This window comes from Anticarsia gemmatalis, chromosome 15 (assembly GCF_050436995.1).
Source record: "Anticarsia gemmatalis isolate Benzon Research Colony breed Stoneville strain chromosome 15, ilAntGemm2 primary, whole genome shotgun sequence".
Taxonomy (NCBI): Eukaryota; Metazoa; Arthropoda; class Insecta; order Lepidoptera; family Erebidae; genus Anticarsia; species Anticarsia gemmatalis.
In genome coordinates this window covers 8,951,107-8,978,449 of record NC_134759.1, presented here as the reverse complement: position 1 = coordinate 8,978,449, position 27,343 = coordinate 8,951,107, and the positions used below count along the sequence as shown (strand labels likewise).

The 27,343-nt window shown below is 33.1% G+C and overlaps 1 protein-coding gene across 2 annotated transcripts in view; it reads right to left on the bottom strand.

The window, feature by feature from the left end:
* Positions 1-6,602: 6,602 nt before the first annotated feature.
* Positions 6,603-27,343, bottom strand: part of LOC142978981 (uncharacterized) — a 47,205-nt gene continuing 26,464 nt past the window's right edge. The window contains exons 2-8 of one of the 2 annotated variants that reach the window (XM_076123642.1): positions 23,384-23,488; positions 14,370-14,540; positions 13,225-13,394; positions 11,556-11,769; positions 9,930-10,368; positions 9,013-9,116; positions 6,603-8,346 (exon numbers count right to left, since the gene is read on the bottom strand). In XM_076123642.1, coding sequence (XP_075979757.1) covers positions 8,234-8,346; positions 9,013-9,116; positions 9,930-10,368; positions 11,556-11,769; positions 13,225-13,394; positions 14,370-14,540; positions 23,384-23,444 — 1,272 coding nt within the window. In that variant the 5' untranslated portion in view covers positions 23,445-23,488 and the 3' untranslated portion in view covers positions 6,603-8,233. The remainder of the gene's footprint in view (positions 8,347-9,012; positions 9,117-9,929; positions 10,369-11,555; positions 11,770-13,224; positions 13,395-14,369; positions 14,541-23,383; positions 23,489-27,343) is intronic. The other variant, XM_076123643.1, reaches the window with a different exon arrangement.

Here is a 27,343-nt window from a genome sequence, read left to right as displayed (position 1 = left end):
TTTTATATCTTTATGACGAAGAAAAGGGTTGTCTATTGTGAATTTAATAAAAAAAGTTTTTAAAATATTTCTTTTTATTTTATTATTAGCCCTTACCTCATGGCTCCCAGTATGAAAACACCGTAATTCAATATTATACTCAACGTAAAATTTAGTAAAAGGCAGTTACAATTTTGATCGTTGTTCAATCCCCCAAGTAAAGATCAGTAAGTACCACTTAGGTAAATGCTAGTCAGAATGTTTCCGATCTAAAACGACGGTTGTGACCAATGGAACATAAAATGAATATATTTTAACGTTTTTATTTTATTTTCTCATAAAAGACAACAAATAAAGACTTTGTGCAAAATTTCATAGCTCTGCGATTGATAGAACTTGAGATACAAGTGTTTGAAACTTCAAACCGCTCTCCTGTAAAATTTGCGTTTTGCAATTAGGTTATTGTACGTAGGGACCGTCGATATTTCTTAAAATTGAACCCATTGTCTCAACATAGACTTATGTTAAGTAGATAAATTAGTACTTATCAAAAAGAAACAATAAATAAGATTTTGACACCAACAGTTGCATTACTTCAATATCTATTATTTTATTTAAACGAAATATTACAAAAACATTTCTAAAATACTATTTTACAATTCATGTCACTATTGTACCCGGTAGTTTCAAGGATACAATTACGGATACAGGTACGTAGCAAGCGAATTGCAACCGCAGTTGAGGTGCATACCATTTGACCACGAACTGTGCGAATACAGGTGCAACGTACCAACGTGCTATGGTTTAGTTTCAGTCTAAATGTTACAGGTTAAACTAGTAGTAAAAGTGATTGATTTGGATTTGTCTGGTGTTTAGATTGAGACAAAAACTGTTCCTATCTTTTTCTTTTTGAGTTTTTTTTGCTGGTAAACCAGTTGTAATGTTGATGTTAAATCGGTGAAGATTATACTTCTTTAAGGCACTAAGCCTGTGATCGAATTCTTTCAGAAAGAGAAAGAGTGTGACAGATAGATAAACAATTACAAATAATGTTCTTTATGATATCGATAAATAAACTACACTAACTTCTAAACCTACAATTTTAACTAGTTCCCAACTCTTTTAAAATTAACTTCTTTTTAACTCGTAAACACGTATAATGAAAAAACGTGACGATGCATGTAGAAGTTTAATCATAAATGTAACAGGGGTAGTAAAGCGAGCTACTTAAATTATGCTAGACTAAATTACAGGGAAAAGGGGAAAAGTACTCACACGCAGTAATTTCCGATATGTTTTCGTTATGAAGTAGTTTAATGCTCAACTTAATATTAATGAATAGTTTTAACATAGAAGGTTTAATACGTTCCTTTACTTCAAACTATGAAGTTTTTTGATACTGAATTACATAACTTACTAAACAATGCTACTTTTACTAAGATCGTATTAAATTGTGATGTAATCCACACAAAGCGCGACATTTCAATTTATCCAGTTCCATTGCAAAACGAAGTACACATTTAAAAGCACTTTGAATAAAACAACTAAATTCCACTCACCTTTGAATAGTTCAACTGTTATTTCCTTGCTTTTGAAGAGCGGCCTCAAAACTTTTCACCGGCACTGTACAAACCCAAGTATACTTTTAACGAGGTAAGTGAAAGCGAGCTCAAAAAGGTTTCCGATATCACAGGGATGGAAGTGAAGGGCGTCTTTCAAAGCAAAATGTTAGTACGAATTTGTGTGCAAACCAGTTTTATGTAACATTTAGGATGATTGCACACATTCATGCTTCGATCCGGTCGGATATCAGAGAGCAGCCAGCTTTTTATAAAAGGTGATTACAAGTAGAACGTAGTTGCTGTATGTTAAATTTTTAATGTTGATGTTGAGTCCAAGTTAAATGACACGTAATATTTTAGCAAACTTACTAGTAATAAACAATATAATAATGCAACAGATCTTAATAGTGAATGAACATTAAAGGTTAGAATTATTTGTTTACCCGGCGTTTCGGTCGGATTGCATCGACCGCGTTTACGGACTGACTGATGTGGCCTCCATGCGTTATGTCCTTGTTGCGTGAGATTTTACGCCTACCCTCACCTGGTTTTCACTGATTTAAAATTATTAAAGTTATAAACAACGTAATTAAACGTTAGGGTACTACTGCAGCTCCTCGATTTTCCATCCGGAATCCGATTCGATAATGCAATTGCCAGTGATTTTAGATCGTTATTGTCAAAAAAAAAACTAGCTAAAAATATTGTCAATATTCTCTGTTGTACTCACCTACCTATACTTTACCCAGCAACTGTTTTGGCAAAGTAGATACGTTTCAATTGAAAAATACCGTCTGCGGTCACCTTTACAAGTATTTCTTAAGTAAGGTCGATACACGATCACAATAGTTTTCTACAATATTATGGTACTATTTACAACACTTTACAGATAGTGTTAGAAGTAAGACGTTTTTCTTAAGGCGATTCTCTTAGATTCCTTTTGTGATGGAAATTTTGTTCTCTCTCTAGAATTTGGCAATAGAAGTGTTGTTAACATGTTCCCGTCAAAGGGGTTTGGAAATCAATGCGTAGTTGATTTGGTCACAAGGGGCCATATAAAATGTAGTACTAAAAGATAGACCTCTAGAATTTTTAAGACTATCGTCGTCTGAAGTCGTCTATAAATGGTTAGAAATTGTACAGTCTGTGACAAGAAAAGTGCTTTTAAATATGAATAGGTAAGCTTATGCCTTCGACTTTGCGCACAATCTTACATTAGCCCACATCTGAGGTATAATAAAAAAGATTTGGTCATCCAAATCGGTTCGTTTTCACGTGAAAGATAAACAAACCCACAATAATTCTTTTGAATTTGCAGCATTACTATATCATTGATTTCTATAGTCGTTATTTATACCACTCATCAAACACAAACACAATTAATTGTATGAGTGATACCGATGGCACCGGAATTGGCATCTACTAATTTATTGGTCCACTCTTATCTCTTGTTACACCGAATTTAAAGCAGCGATCCGGACTTCCTGATTAATATTATTTGTTAGTCAATGTGTGACGGATTTGGTGAAAGATATTGAGGAAAATTACATATTATCTCATCAATTTCTACTTTTATTTGCAGATACAGCTGTGGTGTTGATTACTTTAAATAAAATGAAGTCTTGCATCCTTTGCGGCACGGGTAACGTTTGTCAACGTGACACAAATGGTTTATTCTTCTATTTTTTGGGATGGAAAAAAATGGAGTTGCATACAATTGAAGACAATTCTAATCATTAACATTTTCCTTTTATATACCTATCTAACAATATAAATAGAAAGTGGGTTAGTATGTTAATAATAATAAGTTTCAGATTATATTCTCAATCTTAATAATAAACAATATATGGTCTGTATAATCACATTGAAACTTAATACATTTGATATTACTTAGTAAATTGTAATATACGTGATAATAACGTTACATCGTCTCGTTATATTGTATTGAAGATAATTTTGTATTCAAGTCGGCTTGCTAAGCAACTTACTTGTAAATCAATTAGGCTTGTTAATTATGTAACAGCGTAGTATATACTGATAAACAAATTAGATGTGAAAAATTTGTTATGCCAGAAATAGTTCACATATCTTTCCTTGTAGAGTTTTGGTACGATTTGTGGACAAGTCCCTGGCAAAACGAATCTATATTATTAATATTATAAAGCTGAAGTTGAGTTCGTTTGTTTGTTTGTTTGTTTGTTTCAACGCGCTAATCTCAGGAACTACTACGTCGATTTGAAAAATTCTTTCAGTGTTAGATAGTCCATTTAACGAGGAAGGCTATAGGCTATATATCATGACGCTACGGCCATTAGGGGCGGAGTAGCAACGAAAAATGTTACAAAAACGGGGAATTTTTTTCATTCTTTCTTATGTGACGCAAGCGAAGTTGCGCGGGTCAGCTAGATTGTTTATAATTACGGAGATTCTTTTAATGTACTGTAGTGATTATTCAATAAATTTAAACAACAATGCTTTGTTCTCTGCCTCAAAATGTTACTTTTTATTGCACTTCTGTTCGAAGTGCTTACATAACTTTACACCTAAAGTTAAGCTTCACCGTCTTAAAATGACCGGAAAATACAAGACATCGAACATTCAGCGACTTATCTTCCTCGTTTATCGTAAAAGTTGTTTGAAACGGATTCTGAGAGTAAAGCCGTGGAATCTGTTCACAATTAGTTGTTATTGCTAACATTAAAAACAACGTTTACACATATTGAAGGAGGCTATTTAATTTTATTATTGTAACTAAAATAATTAGCGAATAGATTTTAAAAACACTATGTACGGAAGTAACAACATTTTACTATTATTTATCTCAGTTAAAAGATGCAAAATTAAAGAAATTATAATTTTTATGGTATACTCAATAGTCACTATTGACTACCGAGAATTCGATATACGCTAATTTATAGCCCTTCAATTCTTCATACACAATTTCTCGATAGTCGTTAGCAGTTGGAAATCGCTCCCCAGTTATTATGGTCACTAATTTTTATATTAAATTTATTTAAATATATTTTAAATTTTCACATTTACAAAACAGGACGAAAATTGCAAGAAATATAAATTCATTGTTAATAGAAACATCAGCAGTCTTTATTACAGTCTGAAGTCAGCTGTATAATTGATTTTCTACGTCGACGACGCCCTATCCCATTTTCTCACTGTAAGGTGAAGATAATATCGTCCGCGAAGAACTAGGTATAATACAAATCGGTATATTGCATTTCATGAGGCTTTCGAAGGGTTAGACGAGTGTTCTTGAAGATAAACGACGAGGGTTGGACAATTTTTTTGTTGTATGGATATTGATGGAACGTGCTTGAGGTGGATTGGTGAAAGGTTTATGGTTTCTGTTTGGTTAGTGGGACTTTTATGAGTAAGTAAAGTAAAAAAGTAAAAAAAAGTAAAGATCTTAAGGTTATTAGAATAAGATCCGGCTTTTATGCGTTTTTAATAACAAATATATCTTTTAGATTGTAAAGTATTGTGCGCGGGGTAGTGTGTCAAGCCAAGTTTATTTTCCTATCATTCTCAATCTAATGGATAGGAAAGGAATAGTTTTCGGTGAAATATAAATAAAAACAGTTTCTTAAGTATAGGTATGTTAAGTTTAATTTATAGTTTTACAGTCATTTAACACATAGTCTTTTTTTGTTTACAGATGAGAGATTTTGTGTATTATTAACAAAAATGTGCAACAACATATAAAATATCTTAGAGTTTAGTACTATTTTGGCTTCGCCTTTTAAACCTTATTTTATATTACAAACAAGAAAGGTTTCTATTCCTTACAAATAGAAGTTCAATAGCATTAACTGTACATTTCGTATTAAAATACGTTTAGTATATTTTATTCTACGCTGTTATACGGATCTTATTTATACGATGTATTATATTATTTATAATGGAATCCGTTATGTACAGTTTACAATAATATAACTAAATACACTTTGTGTAGTTACATTGAATATACAATATTTAAATTGTAACGTAAATAAAATTTACATGAATAAACGATAATCGTATGAGTAAATGTCGTAGTAATGAGAGAGCCTTTTAGAGTTGTATTAGAATATATGCACTAAGTGAGATAGCTTTTAGAAACGAGTTTCAACCTTTACAACATGAATTACATACAGTTACTATTCTCAGTAGCAACTGAATTGTGAGAAAAGCAAACACAATCATGAACAATCACACGATCGTCAGCACAATTATTTCAGGAAGTGCACTGTGCTTGAATTATGCTGTAATCGACACATAAAATAAGCAAGTAATCATTTAAATAACAAAGTTAACGACGTTAATAAAGGCACACGCTTATGCTGTAACTAGTTCCTGAAGTAGCATATACTTACAACACTTACTCATACAGTTAAAAGCTTGCTTTAAAATAGCTAAATAAAAATGCTTCATACTTTGAAGCGATATCATGTTGTTATATCATCAACATAAAATGTACTTCGTGGCAGTTCCGAAACAGGCCTTCAATCTTAAGATTAAAAAGTTGTCGAACATAAAAAGCACGCATCCAATTTTAAAATTCGGTTCGTGTAACGTTTTTCGTAATATCACTCAGCAACGTATAATAAAAATGTAATAAAAAGATTTTATGAGCATTTTATGCAATGTCGTGAATTACATGAGATAACTTGTAAAACAGAAATATACAAACAGCTGTGTGTTTCAGCAATTCACAAAATGAGCATTTCATAATTAAACATTGGCCTAATATCGACATTCGATTTTATTTTACAACAGACTTAGAAGTTCGCCTTCTTTCTAAGCTAGTTACATGCGTCAGAATTAACTATAGTTATATCTAATGGAGAATGTTACTAGGTATGCCAAATCGCTTGAAATTTTGACACAGTATAGCCTTTATGTATACATATAAACTAGTTTTTGTTTCAGTCAAAAATACCGATTAGTTTTGATTTTATAAGCATTCAAAGTTTCGAAAAATATCGAGTCCCGCTAACAGCCGCGTGAGCGGCTGTGACGTCATACTACATTACCGCGCCGCGCGGGCCGCGTCCCGCTTAGTATTAAGTCGCCAATCGTTGTTCTAGGTGTAATAGCTTGCGTAGTATTTTGTTGTGTTTTCGTCCGCTTATGTATAAAATAACTTATAATAATAGGAAATACTATTCGATTAATAAAATGGATAAAGGATTTTAAAAAGGGCAATCGGATAATCTACCTAAAATAAATGAAATAATGATTGCGAATTATTTGTGAAACAAATAGAGGTTTTGTTGCTTCCGAAATCCTACTTAATATTATAAATTTGAAAGTTTGTGAGAATGTACATATGTACATACATAAGTACATAAGTAATACATACAATAACATACATTTGTCATTGTATGTATGTATGTATGAACGTATGTGTGTACTACGTACGTATGTATGTACGTATGTTTGTATATGTATGTATGTATGTAAGTATGTAAGTATGTAGGTATGTAGGTATGTAAGTATGTATGGATGTTTGTTACTCTTTCACGCAAATATGACTGAACCGATTACGATGAAATTTGATATATAGCTGAAGAGTCAGAATAACACATAGACTACTTTTTATCCTCGAGTTCCCGAAGGATTGGGATTTACGCGGGAAGGGTTTCCATGCGGACGAAGTCGTGGGCGGCTTCTAGTATATTATACATAGGTATAATAAGTAATAATCTATACTAATACTAATATACTAATATTATTAATATTATAAAGCTGAAGAGTTTGTTTGTTTGTTTGTTTGAACGCGCTAATCTCAGGAACTACTGGTCCGATTTGAAAAATTCTTTCAGTGTTAGATAGCCCATTTATCGAGGAAGGCTATAGGCTATATATCATCACGCTACGACCAATAGGAGCAGAGCAGCAGTAAAAATGTTACAATAACGGGGAAAAATGACGCAAGCGAAGTGGCGCGGGTCAGCTAGTGTTAGATATTTACGATCACTGCATATTATAATGAAACAGTTTTTAACCAAAATAATCGCATACCTATCGATTTTACATTTTTCCTGCCACAGTAAAATCAATAAACTCGCGACCAATCCGGTTAGAAATTGTTTCATTATAAGATGAAGTTATTTATTATTACTTATGTACTTACCTACATAATATTAAATTGCATTTAGGCACAACATGATTTCCTAGTATTTGAATTGAACATTTTTAAAAGTATTTAGGAATAATTTCAACGCACCGAGCGCGCGACCGCAAGCGGACTGTGTGAGCCAGACTGAGCAAGTGTAGAGTGACGTCACACCGTCACCGAGAGCTAGCGTCGTGCGGTTACAACTTGTTTTACTTATAAATCGAAAACTAATTGACGTATCGAAGTAATTCTTTCACCAGTATTTTTTATTTTTAAACGAGAATATGGAGTGCTAAAAATCAAAATTAGGTAACATTCTCCATTCATGGTCAAATGTATCGTACAATTTATTATGATTTTGCAGATCATTCCGCGCCTTTGAAATTTTAATTTTATGAAAGTTTATATTTGATTTCCTAAAATCAAAAACGCGAAACAATCCACACTCAGTTCTTCAACTAACTTTTGATTTCAATAAAACATTGCTTAGGTAAACAGCGTCTTAATTATAATCACATATTTTATTTGCGTCCTAGCTTTGTTGCGAATGTATAAAACGTCTTTGATATTTTCAAGTTCAGTGGTAGAACAAGAGAACGGCCGCAATAGAAACCAAAGTTAAGTCTCTCGGTTGCCAAAAAAGTGTTCCTTTGTTCCCGGTGTTGTGTTGTACCGCAGCCTGATTCTCGCCTGATAAAGAGAAGCCATATTGTTAAAGTTTCTCCCAAGTTTTCAATATGTTTCGGTTATTCTATCAAATTGGGGTGCGCAACTATCAAACTGAGTTATATGGGAGCAATAAATTATTAATTTATGTCTAACGCTTTTGTTTATATTGAAATAGTTTTAGATGGTAAAATGTATAAATCTGTACCCTTTCAGAATAATAATGTTGTCGAACCTAAGCTTCAATTTTCCAGGAATACAGTTAGATATTCTACTGCGATATTCTATACAGTTAGAATAATAGACGAATAAAACAATAGAGGAATGGATTTGCCGCTTTATTTCACGTTAAATAAATAGGATCAATCTTCAGTTCTTGTTTTGTGATGTGAACTGAATTTTAATGTCGAACAACTAATGTTGGCCCAATTTGGGATACTTTAAGCAAGAAATACAAAGAAAAAAAAACAAAATATCTGCGTCACTAAATGACTGTTTTAAAAATTACACATCAAACGAAATTTATCTATCTATGGGACAGTGTGAGATATATGAGATTTTTCAACAAGAAAAAAATTACAGGGAAGACGAATCGTATTTTTATGCGTCATATTTGCATACGAACATTACTAAAATTTCATTCTGATACCAAAAGGTAATTTCGCAGAAATAAACAAAAGAGACACTTACCAATTAAAACATGTACATTGATAGTGACTTGCGAATGATTCTGCAAATAACACGTGTACGTCCCACTGTCGTTCTGTGACGCTGACGCTACGCTGATTGTGGAACTGAAACAAATTACTTCGCTTTACTTTAATTCCTTTACAATACTGGTAAGAGTCATATCGGATATTCAATTTTAATTATTTATAAATTTATATAAGTATAAAGTTTGATAATCATTTCTATAATGATTATCAGACATTTAATCACTACTTCAGTTCATTCAAAAAGTACTTATTATAATAACGTATAGTACAGTATCCGTAAGTATCGAGTATCCGTTAGTACAGTATCGTAAGTGTAAGCTTCTTGCCGATGAAACACAATAGAACAACTTATTCAAACAAAATGATCGAACATGCCACGTATCTTTACGGTTATGTAATTTATACAATAGTAATCAAATTCAAGCATCAAATCTACTTGAAATTCCAAATAGTCACAAAAGGAATAAAAGGAAAAGTGTTCTCCTTTCATATTTGACTCCAATAATCCCTAGAAACCCATGCGTTAATAAAACGTCGTCTCCGCTGCGCTGTGAACTGCAACAGTGGCGTTCAACCGAAGATATCGAATGTCAAACATCACGTTGACTGGGTTAAGGTAAGCTTATATTCTGAGGAGAAATATTCCAGTGAATTTCACGTGAATACTTCAAATTGGTTGAATTTAAATTCTATGTTGATATCTTGTGAGCAAAGTGATTGCACAGCAACTAAATATTTTGTTCTACGACTTATATGTTGTTATAATTTAATTTACGTTGGATAGCCTATTATAATACTCAATGAATTTTCAATTAAATCTTTTGGTATATTAGATCCCGTTAATAAAATTTTAAAATCCCTTGTCGCAATTTGAATAAATAATAAACTTACCTAGTATTCCTCCAAGTAACATTATCATAAAACTCTTTCCCTTGTTTCTTCCAAACAATTCCGTATATATTGTTCTCGACAGGTGGCACTGTCGGTTTAACAGTCGTCAACTCAGTCGTAGATTTCATTTCTGGTACTTTCTTAGTAGTAGTACTTAAACTAACCGTTGAAGTAATCGTTGTTGTTTCAACGCTCCAACTCTTATTCATCATAATATCTATTCTATTGAATATTGTACTCATTTTAGTTGTTAGTTCTGTTGTTGTGGTTGTTGTTGAAGGAGTTGTTGATGGCAAAGGAGTTGCGGGTGGCGCCTTCGTCGATAACGATGACGCGTATTCTTCTGATATGATACAAGATAATTTTATAGAACTACCGGCTTTGTAAAATCTGTCTTTTACATCGTGTGTTTCGTCACCGTTTATTGTTATAACGGGAGCTGGAAGAGAAAAACCTTTTGAATAAATCTTAAAGACAGAACCTACTTTATGTTTTTATCTGTAGGACACGACTGTCGCTTACTAAAACCCCAGATAGTTACCGACTTCTTAGCAAAGAACATCCAGAATATATTAGGCATTTGGGACGGTGACCTCATTCGAAGCCGCAATTAAGATTCCTTTTTAAATCCCAATCAGGCCATTGTCAGGCAAAGAAAAGTAGACGTGACTCCACAAAAATACAAATAAACTGAAATGTCTGTTATTCTAGCTAAAAATATTGTCACATTTCTCTCTACTCTGACGGTCTCTGCTAAATAAAATTTATGTAGTAACATTTTTATGCTCTTTTCATACTTTTAGGTTCATAATTTCGCAAACTAATTTTGAATTATTTCCATAACGGGGACCTAAATAATTATCATCCATTTATTTCCCAAGGGTATAATAAACAAGACTTGAAAAGTCGGCGCAAAAAGGTTTACTACTTTTTAAGGACCTTTTCTATTTCAGTTGACACAAAATAAGTTGACAAAAAGTGAATTCCCCGGACGGAATCTAAATAAATACTTTTATTTGCTTTTAATCATTTATGTAGCCTGGGAACGGCATAATTGAGAGCCATTATATTTAAAAGAGAATTCAGGATTTTTTATGTTTAAAAACCTTTTCTTAAATTATATCTAAGTCGATCAAAACAGACTATCGTGCCAAATTACACAAAAGAATGAAATAAAGAAATAACAAACAATAAAAGGTTTTAATGTAGCAACAGCAAACATACAATGTGCCTTAATTAGACGCTTCAACGAAAATGGAAGAGCAACTCTTTGGAAACAAGAAATCTTATTAATACCTTTGTGTATAGAATTTTATAAAATAAAACGTTATTTGTGGTAACTAAGAACATTGGCCAACAGATAGACAACGCAATACTAATTGGGTAATCTATCGGCTTAAAATTTAATTACAGTATGCTAATCCTAATTTGAAAATCGGGACGTGTTTAGAATTGATACAACTCTCGAAAGGAGAAATAGACATCCTATACTTAGTTTAGTTGTACAGCGTCTAAAATACACTCTTGTAGGGACCATTCACGCATACATAAGATGCCAAAATTATTACCTTCCATTTCGCTACGCACTACACAAGGTATGAACAGCTTACAGTAAAATGTACTTACGTAGAACGGTGAGGTTAGTGAATATCGTTCTAGGTGGGTGTGTGGATATTTGGCACATGTAGTGGCCAGCATCGGACAGTTTCACAGGATTCATGCTGAGCCTCCAGTTATTGGGGTACTGGAACTTAACCGCTATCCTATTATCTCCGGCGTATAGCGCCTTGCCAACTGTTAAAAGTTGCGCTGTGTCTGTCATGTTGCGCAACCACATGACCTGGGGACAAAATAAATTGTTGTGAACATGTTGTGACCTCAGTACAAAAATGGCATGAGATAAAGTTCACGTTATGATCACTTAAACCCTTCTATCACTGAGAGTTCAACGTACCGTTTGATGTAAGAATATTTTTACAGTCTGTGGTAAAATGTCGTAAGATGTAATCAACATAAAAATACTTGTATCTTTTTTATACTGAACAAGTTTTACTACTAGATACTTCAATAAAAATTTTAACAAAATTACAATATTCCTTCATTTCTCTCCGACTCGTTCGTTCCCGACTCTAAGAAAAACCGTTCCTAAATTTTTAAATTGCACAATTTTCTCGTCTGCTCCATTAACCTTCACCGCGTTAATTATGGTTGATTTCCCCGCCTCATTATTAGACTAAACGCTTTGACGTATTTCTCTACAAAAAGCTAATTTGAGCTTCGAAATATTCTAAACAATTTTGCTCGTAACCTTTAGGTTTATGAAAAGTGAGCGCATTTTTCTTTATTCTTCGCTGATGAAAAGAATGTACTCATTTCTTTCTGTACCTATTGAAGTAAATTACACAATATTCTTTTCATTTTCTTGGAGAGCAACAATGGACATTTATTGATGGTCTCGCAACACTATTCTTAGTAAACGAAAACATAGATGGATTCTGCGAAAATATTTGTGTTGCCACACATATAACGGAATCACCTTGCCAATTTCAACGTTTATACACCGATGGATTGCTTAATTAAACGCCTTCGGGCAAGCAATCCAGAAATTGAACTGTAGTTTAATTTATTTATGAGCCCGATTTAATTGCTTGGTATGATTGTACGAAGCTATGTAATGAACGTAATTTGGTAATATTCTCGAACATTGCAAATAGCAGAAATAAGGTTTCAATCGAGTAATAAAATGACTCATAAGATTTTAAGAAACCATCGAAACGAATGCTCTTAAAATAAAGTTCCAATAATTTTAATAGTCCCTCACGTAAACCAATTTTATCTGACATTTCGGCTTTAAATATCGGGTTAAATCGATTCCGCTTACTACTTAATGGGTTCATACACTATACCGATATGTATCAGCTAGAAAATATTACTTTTGACCCCTTTTCTTTCTTAGAACTGTTCGAAGGACTTTTACTATCAAGACAGTTGACAGCAGAATTGACGTTTTGTTTCGTCTGTTTAAATAGAGACATTCGTTTGTTGTTTTTAGTACTTTTGTACAATAACGTCATTTTTACTCTAGACTTTCGTATCGCATTTGTATAAACACATCGACAAAAAATCTACTTAATAAAAGTAGTTTTTTTAGCAGTTTAACTTTCAGGTTCGCACAAAATTTGTCCACAGCTATTTGGAACCTACTAGTCAGATTATTCTCGTCTGATCATTTGGTTAGTAGCTGAATTGCTTTAAATAAAGCATCCTAAAACAACACATTTTTGTATAAAATTACCGTTTTATCCTTAAGCATGACGACTCTACAGTTCAAAAGGGCTTCAGCCCCGACATGAGCCGTCACTTGAGTGTACTTCTCCTCCTCGAAGTACGGGCCCCAATGGTGTTCATGGTGATGATCCCGGTGGCTCTGATACGTGACATAGGGCCGAGACTCCTCTGGCTTGTCTGTTGAAAAACACAAAATATAACATAGATCCTAAAAGTCAATGTAACATAGAAGTGTGTGTTGATCATGTTCTCGAAAACTTTAAACATACTAATGACACAAAAGCAGCTGAACTAAAAATCAGTGCGATTCACACAAAGCTAAATAATTTTGAAATGATTTATCATTCAGTATTAAATGTAAATGAGTGAAAGTGTATCTTAACTATATTTTAATTTAAATTATTTAACATGATCATTTAACATTCATTGCCCGTGCACTTTGTTCGGCGTTTTGTTGTTTTCAATTATGTAAAGCGACCGAAAAAGGATAGTAAACTGTTATCTGTTTCAATTTTTGAGAAATAAATTGTTTTATTGCAGTACTCGAGTGTTTTAAACAAAGGAACGTAAATTACTTTGACAAGGATCGCGGTAGATTTTAATTACGATTCTATTTTGTATACCAACCTAATAACTATCTTAGGGATATTTGTAAGATGTTAACAAATGGCAAATATTCAAATTAGCTCTTTCTTTGCTTTGAATGTTTCGATAGCTTATTATTCACAAGTGAACAAATAATAATAAATTTTATTTCCAGCCATATACGAACGTCGTAAAATAAAAATGATAAACTTATTCGAATTTACAAGCACAGCAATATATTTTATGCAATGCTCTAAAAATAAACAATCAAAAGTTTGAACTTTCCTAATGGATATTAAAACTCGGCAAACAAGATGTCTGCGTGAGACAGGTAACTGAAAAAAGCTCGCTTCAAAATAACGTTGGCTTACTTAATCTCTTTTAAATCAACAAGGAACGCTTCCTTTCTTTTCCGATAAGATCGTCGTAAAGGAAGACATTGCAAAAAACTGATACTATCTTACGCCTTAATTGTCTTCGATAAAACTGGGCGAATGTATTTTCCTTGGGAAAGTAAGAACATGAACGTCTAAAACTTATACTGCAGACGCGAAAATCGATACTCACTCTGTAACAAATGATCGTTCCTGTCAGTCGCCCCTTCACGCTTGATATTTTCGCGGAGTTGCTTGGTGATGTTTTTGAATATCTCCCTGGACAAGGCGAGACTGTCTTTCTCATCGCTCCGACGCCTCCGAATGACATTGGGTCGGTAATCTTCAGGAAAGCGCAACGGTTCTGCACAGAGCAATGCCTTGCTTTAAAAGGAGTATTTCTGTTCGCAATTATTCACGATTGTCTTATTTTGTTCTTTTCTCTTTCATTGTTTGGTTGTTGTTGCTGTTTTAAGTTTCATTTTATTTTTACTAACGTTCAGTTTTAAAGCTTTTTAACTATGATACTATTCATGAAAATTTAATGAATACTTTTTTACTATTTTCTAAATTATTTTTCTCTTGCAATACATTTTAAGCAAAATCTCGTCCAAGTTAACAAAATAAAATCGTAAATGGGAAGACTCAACCCAGTATTGACACCGCGCGATTTTTCTTTTATAAAATAATATTACACTCTTTGACAGATTGTCGTGGCAGTAACGTGCGTTCTGTTTGTTCCGCGATATATTTGTGATTTAGGGTAAAAGTTGAAGTGTTTATCGGTTCCAATGTTGAGTATACTATTTTTAAAAGAGTGTTCGGTTTAAAATCATTAAATTATTAGTGTCTTTGTCGTTTTTTCTCAAGAAAATTGGTTGGAAATTAAAATAAATTGTGTTTGACAGCTGTCGAAGCAGACAGTTTTTTCTTAATATTTTCGGCCAGTACGATATAAAAACTCCATGGAGAGTTCCAGTGACGACGAGGATGGATCCGTTCGCACTGTAAATGACTATGGAGGTTCTGACTGTGTGGATACAAAAAATAATAATAAAAGAACCAGGCAGGACAGTAGCAGCATCGACGATGATTCTCTGGGATCTGATTTTACGACTGTAGGGAAGAAGGGGAAGAAATTGCGCACTGCTACGACAAAAATCGCTGATCCGAGTCGTAATAATGGAGAGTTACCTAACAATATTAACGAAGAGACGTATGAAGTATCAATTACTTCCAAAGAGATTTTACCAAAACAGATCAGTATGTCGAGAATTTTGTTTAAGGAGGATGTTGCGAATATTTCAAAAGTAATATACAAAAGCCCTTTTAAAGTACTTATTCGGGTAAAGAGTCATGCAGCAGTAGAAAAGTTATTGGCTTGTAAACATTTTAAGGAAAATGGATGGGTATGTAGAAATACTAGTGAGGTAAATGTATCATACGGTCTTATCAAAGATGTAGATATTGAGCTGGAAGAGGATAATTTAAAGGATATTCTGAAATGTGATATGGAAATTCTTTCTATAAAACGCTTGAATAAGAGAGATAAAGACGGAAAGTGGGTAAAAAGTGAGAGTGTCCGCATATGTGTTAAAGGTCCCACTTTACCTACGTTTATATCATCATATGGCTTAAGGCTGAAAGTAGAACCTTTTACCTTCCCAGTGACTCAGTGCTCCAACTGTTGGAGATACGGACATTTGAAGCTTTACTGCCCTTTGAAAAAAGCGATATGTCCAAAGTGTGGTGGTGAACACACTAATTGCGAAACAGTTAAATTTACATGTGTAAATTGTAAAGGTAACCACATGGCTATGGTTAAAAGTAAATGTCCGGTATTTTTGAAAGAGAAAAATATAAGAGGTGTTATGGCAGAACTCAATTGTACATACAAAATAGCTGTGAATAAAATGAAAGTTGAAAGAAATAGTTTAGAGTCTCAAGTGGTAAGAGCTACAGAGCAATCTGCTGAATTCAACAGTAGTGTGAAATCTTATTCCGATGTGCTTAAAGATGGTCTTACGGTTAAAGAACATATAAAAGGGCAGGATGTGACGGGCGACAACCCGGAAGACGATGGTATATCTTTGATTCTGCCAAATACAGTTAGCAGCAAGAAAAAATCTATTCAACCAAAACCTTCAACTTCCAAGCCTATAAAAAATGTTTACGTAAAACAAGTAAGAGTTTTAAAACAAAGTGATATCGCTAATAAAGCTGATACCAAAGATGAGGAGGAAGATTTCAGTTTGGAGAGAATTGTTAAAAAGATCACTGGTTTTTGGAGGTCGAATATGGATTTTATAGCAAAGATAAAACTTACTTTTGAGTTTATTGTTACGCATTTAAAGAAATATTTTTTCGATAACTGTAATGTTGGATTCCTGATGAAGTTATTAGGTATGGTTAACAATAATGGATAGTTCCTTCAATTTGCAACTCAAGACTCTTAACATCTTCCAGTGGAATGCAAATAGTTTATATCCGAAATCCACAGAGTTGCAATTACTATTAAGTCAGGAAAAAATTCATATTTGTATAATCAGCGAGACATGGCTGTCTGTTAATAAAATTATTACCATGACCAATTACAACATTCTTCGTAAGGATAGAAATGATTCATATGGAGGCCTATGTGTTATTGCGCACAATTCCATAAAGATTTTGCCTTTAAGTTTTAACCACCCTAATTGCAATATAGAAGTTCTGGCTGTCAAAATATTAAATATTAAGGGACTTTCAAATATTATCTCCATTTATTGTCCTCCATCTTTGACCACCTCTCAATATGATTGGGATTGCATCTTTCGTTCATTTGATACAGAAACAATGATTGTTGGTGATTTTAATGCACACCATTTAGCGTGGTCTTACAAAACAGAGCCTAGAGGCGAATTAATTTATTCATCATATTTTGATCGTGATTATGTGTGTTTAAATGATGGTAAACCAACTAGAATTAAACTAGTTAACGGAGTTATTCAAGAAACTTCACCTGATATAACTTTTGCTACTACTGATATTTCATTAAAACTGACTTGGCAAGTTACAAATGAATCCTTAGGAAGTGATCACATTTTCATTAAAATTAAATATGGCTATGATTCTTCGCATATTTGGTCGAAGCGTCGAAATTTCAAAGAAGCGGATTGGAATAAATACAAAGAATTATCGGAAGCTGTATTCACTGATTTGAATATTAAAAATGATATCCAGGAATCTTATGATTTGTTCGAGTCTAAAATTAACTATATAGCAGAGCAATCAATTCCTTGGATTAGAACTTGTCAAGACCCTAACACAAAATTTGTACCCAAGCCTTATTGGAGCTCTCAATTATCGATGGCAGTGGCTGCGAGGCGTTTAGCACTTTCAAATTTAAGACGTAATCCTACACCTGATAACTACAGAGAGTACATAACTAAAATGAAACAAGCTCGTGGCGTTATTAAAAAGGCTCGTAACAAAGGTTGGAGAGATTTCTGTTCGAGCATTGATCATGAAACTTCGGCTTCAGACATGTGGAGGAAGATGAGATGGCTAAAAGGAGGACGGTTTTCCAACCGCTGCGTAGACAAGGAGAAGAGTATTGACTTGCTCCGATCTTTAACCCCAGATTCGGCTTCGGAGGAATCTCCCTTGTTCGTGAATGATTTTTCAGTCATTGAGAGAGAATTTTCTCTCGCTGAATTAGAGAACTGTTTTAAACATAAAGATACAAGCCCAGGTATTGATAACATTTCATATACTATGATGTACCATTTATCATTTTCTGGTAAAGTTTTTTTACTGCAAATGTACAATTCGATATTAGCTAAAGGTATAATTCCAAGTCAATGGAGAAATATTAGAGTGATTCCGATCCCAAAGCCAGGTCGCGATCCAAATAGTCCTTCTTCTTTACGTCCGATTTCCTTGATTTCATGTGTATGTAAGATTTTCCACTGGTTATTGTTAAAAAGGCTTGAATGGTACGTTGAGAAACGAGGGTTATTTTCCCCATCTACCATAGGTTTTCGAAGGTCCCATTCTTGCCTAGATAATCTTACTAGGTTAGTTACGAGTGTCCAAATAGGTTTTTCTAGTAATAGGGCAACAGTTGCTTGTTTTGTTGATATTTGTAATGCGTATAATAATGTAAATATTAATTGTTTAATTTTTATATTAAGAAAAATTGGTATAGGTGGGTTAATTTGCAAGTATTTATGGAGCTTTCTAAATTCTCGAAATCTTCAGGTTGTGAGTTATGATAATGAAGTTACAGTTAGGCGGGCGAGTATAGGATTAGCTCAAGGTGACCCTCTCTCACCTTTACTTTTTAATATTGCTACTATGGATATTTGCAAATTAATAACTGATGTTTCTATTTCACAATATGCTGATGATTTTGTGTTATTTACGTCTGCCAATAGACATAACTTAAGCCCAGCATTGTCTACTTTAAATTCTGCTTTAAGTGTTCTCCAAAATAGTTTAGGGAGTGTTGGCCTTTATTTGTCTGAATCTAAATCGTATGCTTGCGTATTTAGTCGTTCTAAGATTAGAGAAAATGTTCAGATTAGTATTAATGGCTCACATATTAAAGTTGTCGATAAAATTAAGTATTTAGGTTTGTGGTTGGATGCATCTTTAAGATGGGGTGCGCATATAAATGAAACTTGTGAGAAGGTTTACAAATACCTTAATATTTTTAAGGTTTTAGGTAGTAGTTCGTGGGGTGTTCATCCTAAACATCTGCGTAGGTTGTACATTTCCCTTGTAAGAAGTAGGATTGATTATGCCAGTTTTTTGTATGGCAATAGTGCTAATATTCATTTAAATAGATTAGATGTTTTGCAAAATCGAGCTTTACGTGCATGTGGCGGATTTATTCGTACTACTCCTATTTGTGTAATGGAGAACGAGCTCTGTGTGCCGCCATTGTTTGTGAGGAGACAGTGGCTAGCTTGTAGGTATTGGTTGAGAATAGTCTCTTTCGCCAATAACCAAACAGTGGACTTGCTTGAGAAGCTATCAACTTTAGGTAGTAATCATTTCTGGCAGAATAAGAAAATACCTATTTTAGTTGATGTATACAATAAATATAAAGATATGGTCGTTCATAAGAGTAGCAGTTTAGAAATGTTTAGTCTTGATACTTGGATATCGTCTGTTAATATTAAACACTGTATTCATTCTAAGATTGAACATTTTGATATTCCAAAACGTAAGTGTAGTGTACAAAATTTAAAGTCTATTGTAACGACAATGTTGAATTCTGATTATAAAGATTTTTATTTGATATTTACTGACGGGTCCAAGGATACTACTGGTGTTGGAGCAGCATTTTTTGACCCCCAAAATGATTACAAAACTATTTTAAATTTATGCGATGGTGCTTGTGTTATGAGAGCAGAGTTGACAGCCATTACTGAAGCACTTTCTTATGTAGAGTCTATAGAGATCAAAGATGTGGTCATTTTGTCGGACTCAAGAAGTGCTCTCCAACATTTGGCCCGTTGTGTCACGGGTGTCCGAGGCATGCCGATAGCTTATGCGGCACTAGAGTCGATTCATTTATTACAATCGAAAGGAATTAATATCAAACTTCAATGGATTCCTTCTCATGTAGGGATTTCAGGGAATGACATTGTGGATGGGCTTGCTGGTCGAGCTGCATCGGATGGTATACCTTTCGGCAGCAAGCCTTACCCTTCAGAACTGATTTCTTTCATGAAATCTAGTTGCTTCGACATATGGAAGCAACATTTTGAGTCCACAATGTCAACCAAAGGTCTCTGGTACCGGACCATGCAGCCAGCGCTGTCTCGGGCCCCTTGGTGTGATGAGTCAGGCCTGTCGAGGGATCAGATAGTGGCGGCATTCAGGGTTCGTTCCGGTCATGTGCCCTGCGGCAAATTTTTGAATTTGGTGGGTGTTAAATCGTCGCCGATATGTAATTCATGCTCGAAAATCGATGATTTGTTGCATATTTTAATAGAATGCAGTTTATATAACAATATTAGAGCACAGTTGCAATTGCAGCATTTTTTTTGTCATAATGGTAGTATAAATGTTATTTTGAGTGATCCATTTTCTGAAAAGGCGATTAAAATTTTTAAGTTTTTTAGTTATGTTTTTTCTGTAAATATGCTAAATTAAAATATATTCAATTTATTTTTCTCTTTTTAATTTATGTTTTTTGAAAATTTTAATTGCCTTCAGTTAGAAAATTAGTTTTTTTTTAAGATTTTGCTGTACACTTTGTTGTAATTTGAGTTTCCCTATGAGGCCGACATAGCCTTTTGTTGGCTAAAGGCCTTGACAATAAATTTGATTAAAAAAAAAAAAAAAAATAATATTAGCTGTCGCCCCAAAAGAAAAATCCCAAAGGGAATCCGGAATGAGGAAACGTTAACATGTATCCAGAGTTCGACATTGACGATGTGACGTCACGACTCAATGAAAGCGACTCCGATACTATTATTCAAGTTGTTATATATACAAATATTCAGCCTAAACAATACTTGTTTAGGCAATTTACTGTGTATAAACGACAAACTGCAGAAATTTTCAATAAGTACTATTTTTAGTAAATAAATTTCCAACTTTTCAGGACGGCAATTATGCTGCTAGAGACGAACTATTATTTTTTAATAACTCAAGAATGAAACAATTTGATAGCCAACAAAATAGAGAAATAAATATTCGCTTTTACAACTCTGGCATCTGTCTTAATTCTTAGCAATTTGAACTTTCATATTAAAATCCGTTTCTATTTAAATCTTACTTTAAAAGACATTATTCTGGATATTGTGAATTTATTTCCTCGAAAGTAATTAAGATATTACAAATGCCAGACATTTGTTACGTAAAATTCTCAAAATAGACTCCGTTTGTTTATTTCAACCATTGTAGATATTTACTTCAAAGAAAGTAATTTGTCCTTTATTTTTGTCAGTTTTTGTTTGACACCGTCCTGTTAGTTGGGGCAAAATACTAGGCGTTTTGTTTGTTAAATAGTTATCCTGTTCGGTATAAATACAAAAGTATTTTTATCCTTGTTCTTGGAACTGGTATTTAAGATTGACTAGTTTCTTGCCTATCTATGAGCATTTACAAACATCATAATTATTATTGCATCATATACAGGGAATTTTAATTATTTCCAACTTGCCACATCTATTCTCTTTCTGATAGGCTTTTGTTTAATTTATTATTTTGTAGTGTATCAAAAGTACTTGAATTATTTTAAGCCTATATTGTCCCATAGCTGGCTCAGGCTAAACGCCTCTCATATAGCTTTCCACTGACATATTCGTTTTTTCTTCCACCGATGTCCCAAGTTTAAATTAAAATGACACCCATTAAAAACTGCTGCTAAAATAGTTTACTGTAAATTAGTCAACGACTTCAAAAGCTTTAAAAATACAGAACCAATGAATACTAAACAAATAAATGTTTTATTTAAACTTTGACGAGATCATTGAACGTGCTAATCTTGTTTACAGTCGAAATAATCTAATACCCACTTCAAATTAAAACTCTCGCTACTCAAATTATATTCAACAAAGTTCTGAATGCCTGTGTGTTTAATTAAGAAGTTCAGTTTAAGTCCAACTTTAAGATATACAATTATACAAGGTATATTTAGATGTTTGTTTTTGTAAACATCTCTCTTACAAAAATAGCTTAGTTTTCTTTTAACGCTGTAATCAATATCGCTATAAATTTTCTCCGAATTCAATATAAGTTTTGAACCTCAAAACTTTACAAATGTTTCGTTATTCATGTACCTGATTTCTCTTTGATAAAATTGCTAAGGTTTCATAATTAAGATTCTGTGATTAGTAAAATTTAATTCGAATATTATTAGCTAGTTTAGACGTCGCAAATAAAATGAATTAACTGATAATGATATAAAACGTTTGCTACTCTAATTAAGTTTAAAATTTAGTTAGTTATCTTTTCAGTGAATAGGGAGTTTATTTTGTATTAAAATTTGTAAAAGCATTTTATTCTTAATATAATTTACACATACTTAATATTCTCAATTTCGATTACATACTTGGCAAAGGTCTCTAATTAACCTTGTACGTTTTAGTAATTTGAGAATATTTTGCATATAAAATAACAAAAATAATTATTTAAAAAAAAATGTATTTTTTGATTCATGGTAGTAAAAGTGAACGGTCGATCCAATTTTACTCTTTTCGCATATTCATAAAAACCAGGCTTGGTAAGAACTATAAATTATTGCTGGTGTTTATTGGATACAGCCTGCGAAGTGTGAGTGTACAAAAAGAAAAAATGGTAAAAAGTTAAAACAAAAGAAAAATCTTCGACGAATTTTATACCATTTATCACGAATTGATTGGATCAAATTCGCTTCCAATTTTTATATCATACAAATGCAAATCCAGTTCGAACTATTTACTCAGTTCCTACAAATATTCTCAATAATTGGAATGAAACAAGAGATAGTGGCAAAAAAACTATAACCTGAACCAGTCATAATAATGTATGGATGCATTCGCGGTCGTGATTCGGGTGTGTAATTGATATTTGCAGAGTTAACCGTAATTGCAGCGTTTGGTTATATTTTTACTTTAGATTTAAGCGATACTAGTCGAATGAGCTTTTGTTATGGATTTTAATAAGTTTTTGTTTTATGCTGGATCTCTATATCGAATTAAACTATTTTACTATTTTTGTTGTTGTCAAAATTTATATTGATCTGTGTAAAATATATATTATTTCCCAAACATTTCTCAAAAAAGTTTAAAGCGTGAAATTCAGAAAAATAAGTCACATCGTTTTTATGTAATATTTTTATCGGTAAAATTGGTTGAAGAACCATGAGACTATAAATTTTAATATGTCTGTAAAAAGAATACATTTTCAATAAAAAAAATGTAACGTATACTTGAATTACGTGAGCTAGTTGGCAATGCTTTTATTTCAGTAAAAATGTAATTGCGTGCTGACTAACATTCTAGCATTTTCCATTTTCTTTCTTGCTTATTCCTAGTTGCAATCATGATACTAAGTGCTGTATCTAATATTTATTTCACTCCAGTTGATTGTGTTGCAAACGGTGTAGAAGCAATTCTCTATGCATCTAAGATTTTGCTACGTGCTTTTAATTTTTTATTTAATTTTTAGTTATTTATGTTGGTATGTTTAGATTGGTATTTTATTTTGTTTTTATGTGTTTATATTTACCAGAGGCAGTATGAAGGCAGCATAACGCTAGAAGCACGAAGTAGAGTCCGTCCCACTGCATATTAGAGTCATCACAGGCGAATGCGCATCACGCTCGCCGCTTACCTGTGAACAAGAAAAAAAATTCTTAACATAATTTATTCAATCATCATTATTGCCACCATTCACAGCTTTACTGCAATGCTGTCTTATTCTATTTTCGTAGTTTATGTCTACAAATACAGACACATTTACAAAAGGTTAAAATTACAGTTCTAAAATTATTTTCTGCTTACAAAGAACCCGATGCATGTAATCCATCTTTGGCTATTATTATTTTATTTTCATAAAAATACAAATTAAGTATTTTTCGAGACGAATTTTAGCATATTACCGATATACGTATCATAGAATTTTAAGTGGTACTATTTTCGCTACTTTAGTATGTGCGTGTTCTAGCTTTTACTTTGCTTAAAGTGAACATCGTTTCTCCTTTATAATCACCGCCTTTCACTCCGCAGTGTTTTCCTTCGTTCAGTGAATGTACATTTTACAGTAAGGTGTTAAATGTGACCTTGCATTGCATTAACCTCAGTGCTCTCTATGGGGTCGTATTTCAAAATTTTAGAACCCCGCGAAAAGGGTACCTTTACTCTAATGGTACTTAGTCAAGTTATACCATGAATAGAAGTTAATTGCAAACTTCGAATAAAGATTTTACGTTTTAGGGATTTAAAAATAAAATTTGCAAAAATCTTTAAGTTATAATTTTCACGATAGCTAGCCGGCTGTCGATAGTCGTACGTTAACCCAAATCAAGAGGACAATATACCTACATTTAGACTAATTTCAGAAACGAAAAAAGCGATAGCATAATATCTGCTATCAATATTTTATAGGATTAAAGGTATCATATATAGTATAACCGATTGCATAATCCCTGCGCTAGGTGATCTGTATAGAAGGTCATGACCTGAAGACGAAGAACGGGAGAGTAATACCGGACCAGTGTTATCGGAGTATTCAGACGTGAATTGATGAAGTGATCAATTCCACGCCAAGATTACAGCAAGTGTAGCGCTTATTTGCATTATCCATCCATAACTGTTCGACTATGTTTAATAGTGCATGAAGCTTCTTCTTACGTATAGTTTTAGCAAGTAAATGGCGGTTTTAATGAACCGTTTTCATATTTTTTTGGGAAATATTAACTATTTGGATAGCAAATTCTTATTGGTGCCTGTCTTATTCAAAGTAAATCAAGCAATATAACAGTTTTCCACACCCAGTATTTACTGTAATAAATAGAGTTTAATAGTTTTTGTGGACTTCCACTATGAACGCTAAGTATTGCATATATTTTTTTTTACAGTGACGCGGTTTTTAGTAATCGATAGTGGTATGAAAGCACTCCCCTCGGCACAAAACTAAAATTCGAATATAAATGCTATAATTTCTTAGTTAAATAAAACGTTTCTTTGTTTTCAAGGTATAATATTATCCCAGAATATTCTTTCTGTACCTTATACGTATTTTGAAACATTAACTTTCTAGGAATCTTCATACAAAGAAGCCAAATACATTGAAATGTTTCCTCGGTGTAAAGGTGAGGCTTAAGTTTCGACGAATTATGGCTCATACGAGTACGATAAGATTCGTACATATTAATGTGACCGTAGACTGTAACCAGAGAATAGCTTGTTTTAGGGAATACGCCATTTTCTGAGTATTGTTTTAGGCTTTGACTAATTCATATAAGTTAGCTATTGTGGGATTAAATGTTAACAAGAACTTTTGTCAGTTGGCAAAATATTTTATAGGAATCAACCAATTCCAAATAGATTCAACATAGTTGAACGCGAGCTACTACAGTATTTTTTTTATCCCATTAATGTCCCACTGCTGGGTAAAGGTCTCTTCCTGAATGATAAAGAGGGCCTTAGGCGTTATTAATACTATAATATATTGATTGTCAATTCGTGTAAAGTTATTTGCGTTGTTAAAAAAGTAATATAAAAGAATAATTCAATATTAAAACTTCAATAAAAAAGTTTAGACCACATTTCGAGCTTAGATTTAGTTCTTAATTTGTTCGCTAGGATCCAAATTCAGTACAAAATTGGAAATCTTGTATTGTCTTTTAATCTAGCAAACTTATCCAAATGTTTTAATGTTATTGCTTTGGCCACACTTTATAGTATCGAGTTAGCACTATTAGGCAATTGAGGCCGTAGAAATTGCCGTGAAATGGCTTTGAAGTCAGTTTTAGTTGTGTCAAAGATCGTTAGTATCGAACTGATTGGAATTTGACGGTAATTTTGGTCGTTATGATTCCAGGAATGTTCATTTACGTAAGGTTTTGAATATAAAATGCTTGATTTCTTTTTCTAATGTTTTGTAAGGCTAGTTTTCTGTGCTACTTTACAAAAAGGCAAAGCAGAGGTCTTAATTGACATAACATAAATAAAAGTTTTCTTCCCCATTAAATTCATTAATTCATAAAAGAAGGAAACTCAAATCGACATTAATGTCAGCTATTCAAAAATCTATATTTTCTCCAAGAATATTGAAGTAGAATCTAACTTTAAGCATACATATGCACCAGTTGTCAGGATTTTACTTCCTCGTTACGGAAGCCGTCTACGTTTTTATGACAGTCGGGACCGGCGTTAAACCCACCGACCCGTGATCTATTAAATAAACACACTGTTACAAAATAGTTAGCCAACTTAGATTACATCTCAAATATGTTACTAAATAATTTAAATGTAGGTAATTGGTTTGTGCGTGTTTGTGAATAAGAAATGCTTCCGTTGGCTCCGGCTAAACTTTCGAGGTTGCGGTTTTGTAGGGCGTGGCTCCATTGTACTCATAGTCTGCAGCTGAAACTCTGCCAAATTTGTAGCGGTTGACTGGTCACAAAATGTAAGCTCATAAATTGACTGGTACGTGTTTAACGTTAATGTACCGCTAATTAGCTGTGATTTAACTAGGTCATAATAATAGCTCGTTTACGAAGTGAAATCCCCATTAGTTACCATGAAATGGTTTCGCCGTTTGTTTATAGCTGGTAGTTTGTTGGTTAGTTCGCAGAAAATCTGCAGCAAACTGTAATCACGACTGGAACCATACCCTTATACCGTAAATTTAGCCGGCTTATAAAATTGTACTGGAGCAATTTTCATTTTATATCACAAGGGTTCTAGGTGTATGAGAAATTAAGTAGGCACTCTGTTAGCCGGAGGTAAAGCCACAACGCGGTTAGTGCGAGATAGTTCAGGTATTAGATAGAACGCTCCGTCGATAAGGGATAATGGAGTTCGGTGGATATCGGAAACGTGTTGCGAATAACCTATTACAAATAGGTGCTTGTTTTGAATTGAAAGGTGATGGAAATATCTTGTTAGAGATCGTGTGTTTTGATGTTATTTCAAATAAAGTATTGTAGAGCAAAACGTATCAACAGATGGAATCAATCGAAAGAATTATCCTCAGATTTATTATTGCAACAATCATAATTTTAGACCAATATTTGAGTACCTACTTATAAAGCTTTGAGTTATTGCCTTACGAAATTAGGCATATAACTAAGTATTATTATATCGAAATACAAATATCATCTATTTGATTTTTATTAAGACTATTACAACACTTTTGAAATGGGGCATCCCATTTTTATTAAAATTAACACTGAGCTAAAAAGCAAACACAAATCAGTTATTTAATGAGACAGTTTGTATGAAAAGTACCAGGGCACAAGATATGCATAGGAGAGTATAATCAGTGTCCTTCACAAAGGTCAGGCCGGTAACTGACGCGCATGTACGGCAAGATGCATGAATGTGTAATATCTCTGTAAATGAGAAAAGCGGTAACTCCACATACACCGTTTGCGTTTATTATGTTCTGGTTTTTACACTTAGATGTTATAAAATATGAACTGCGCTATTATTTCTTCATAAAACGATCTATTTTTGTCAT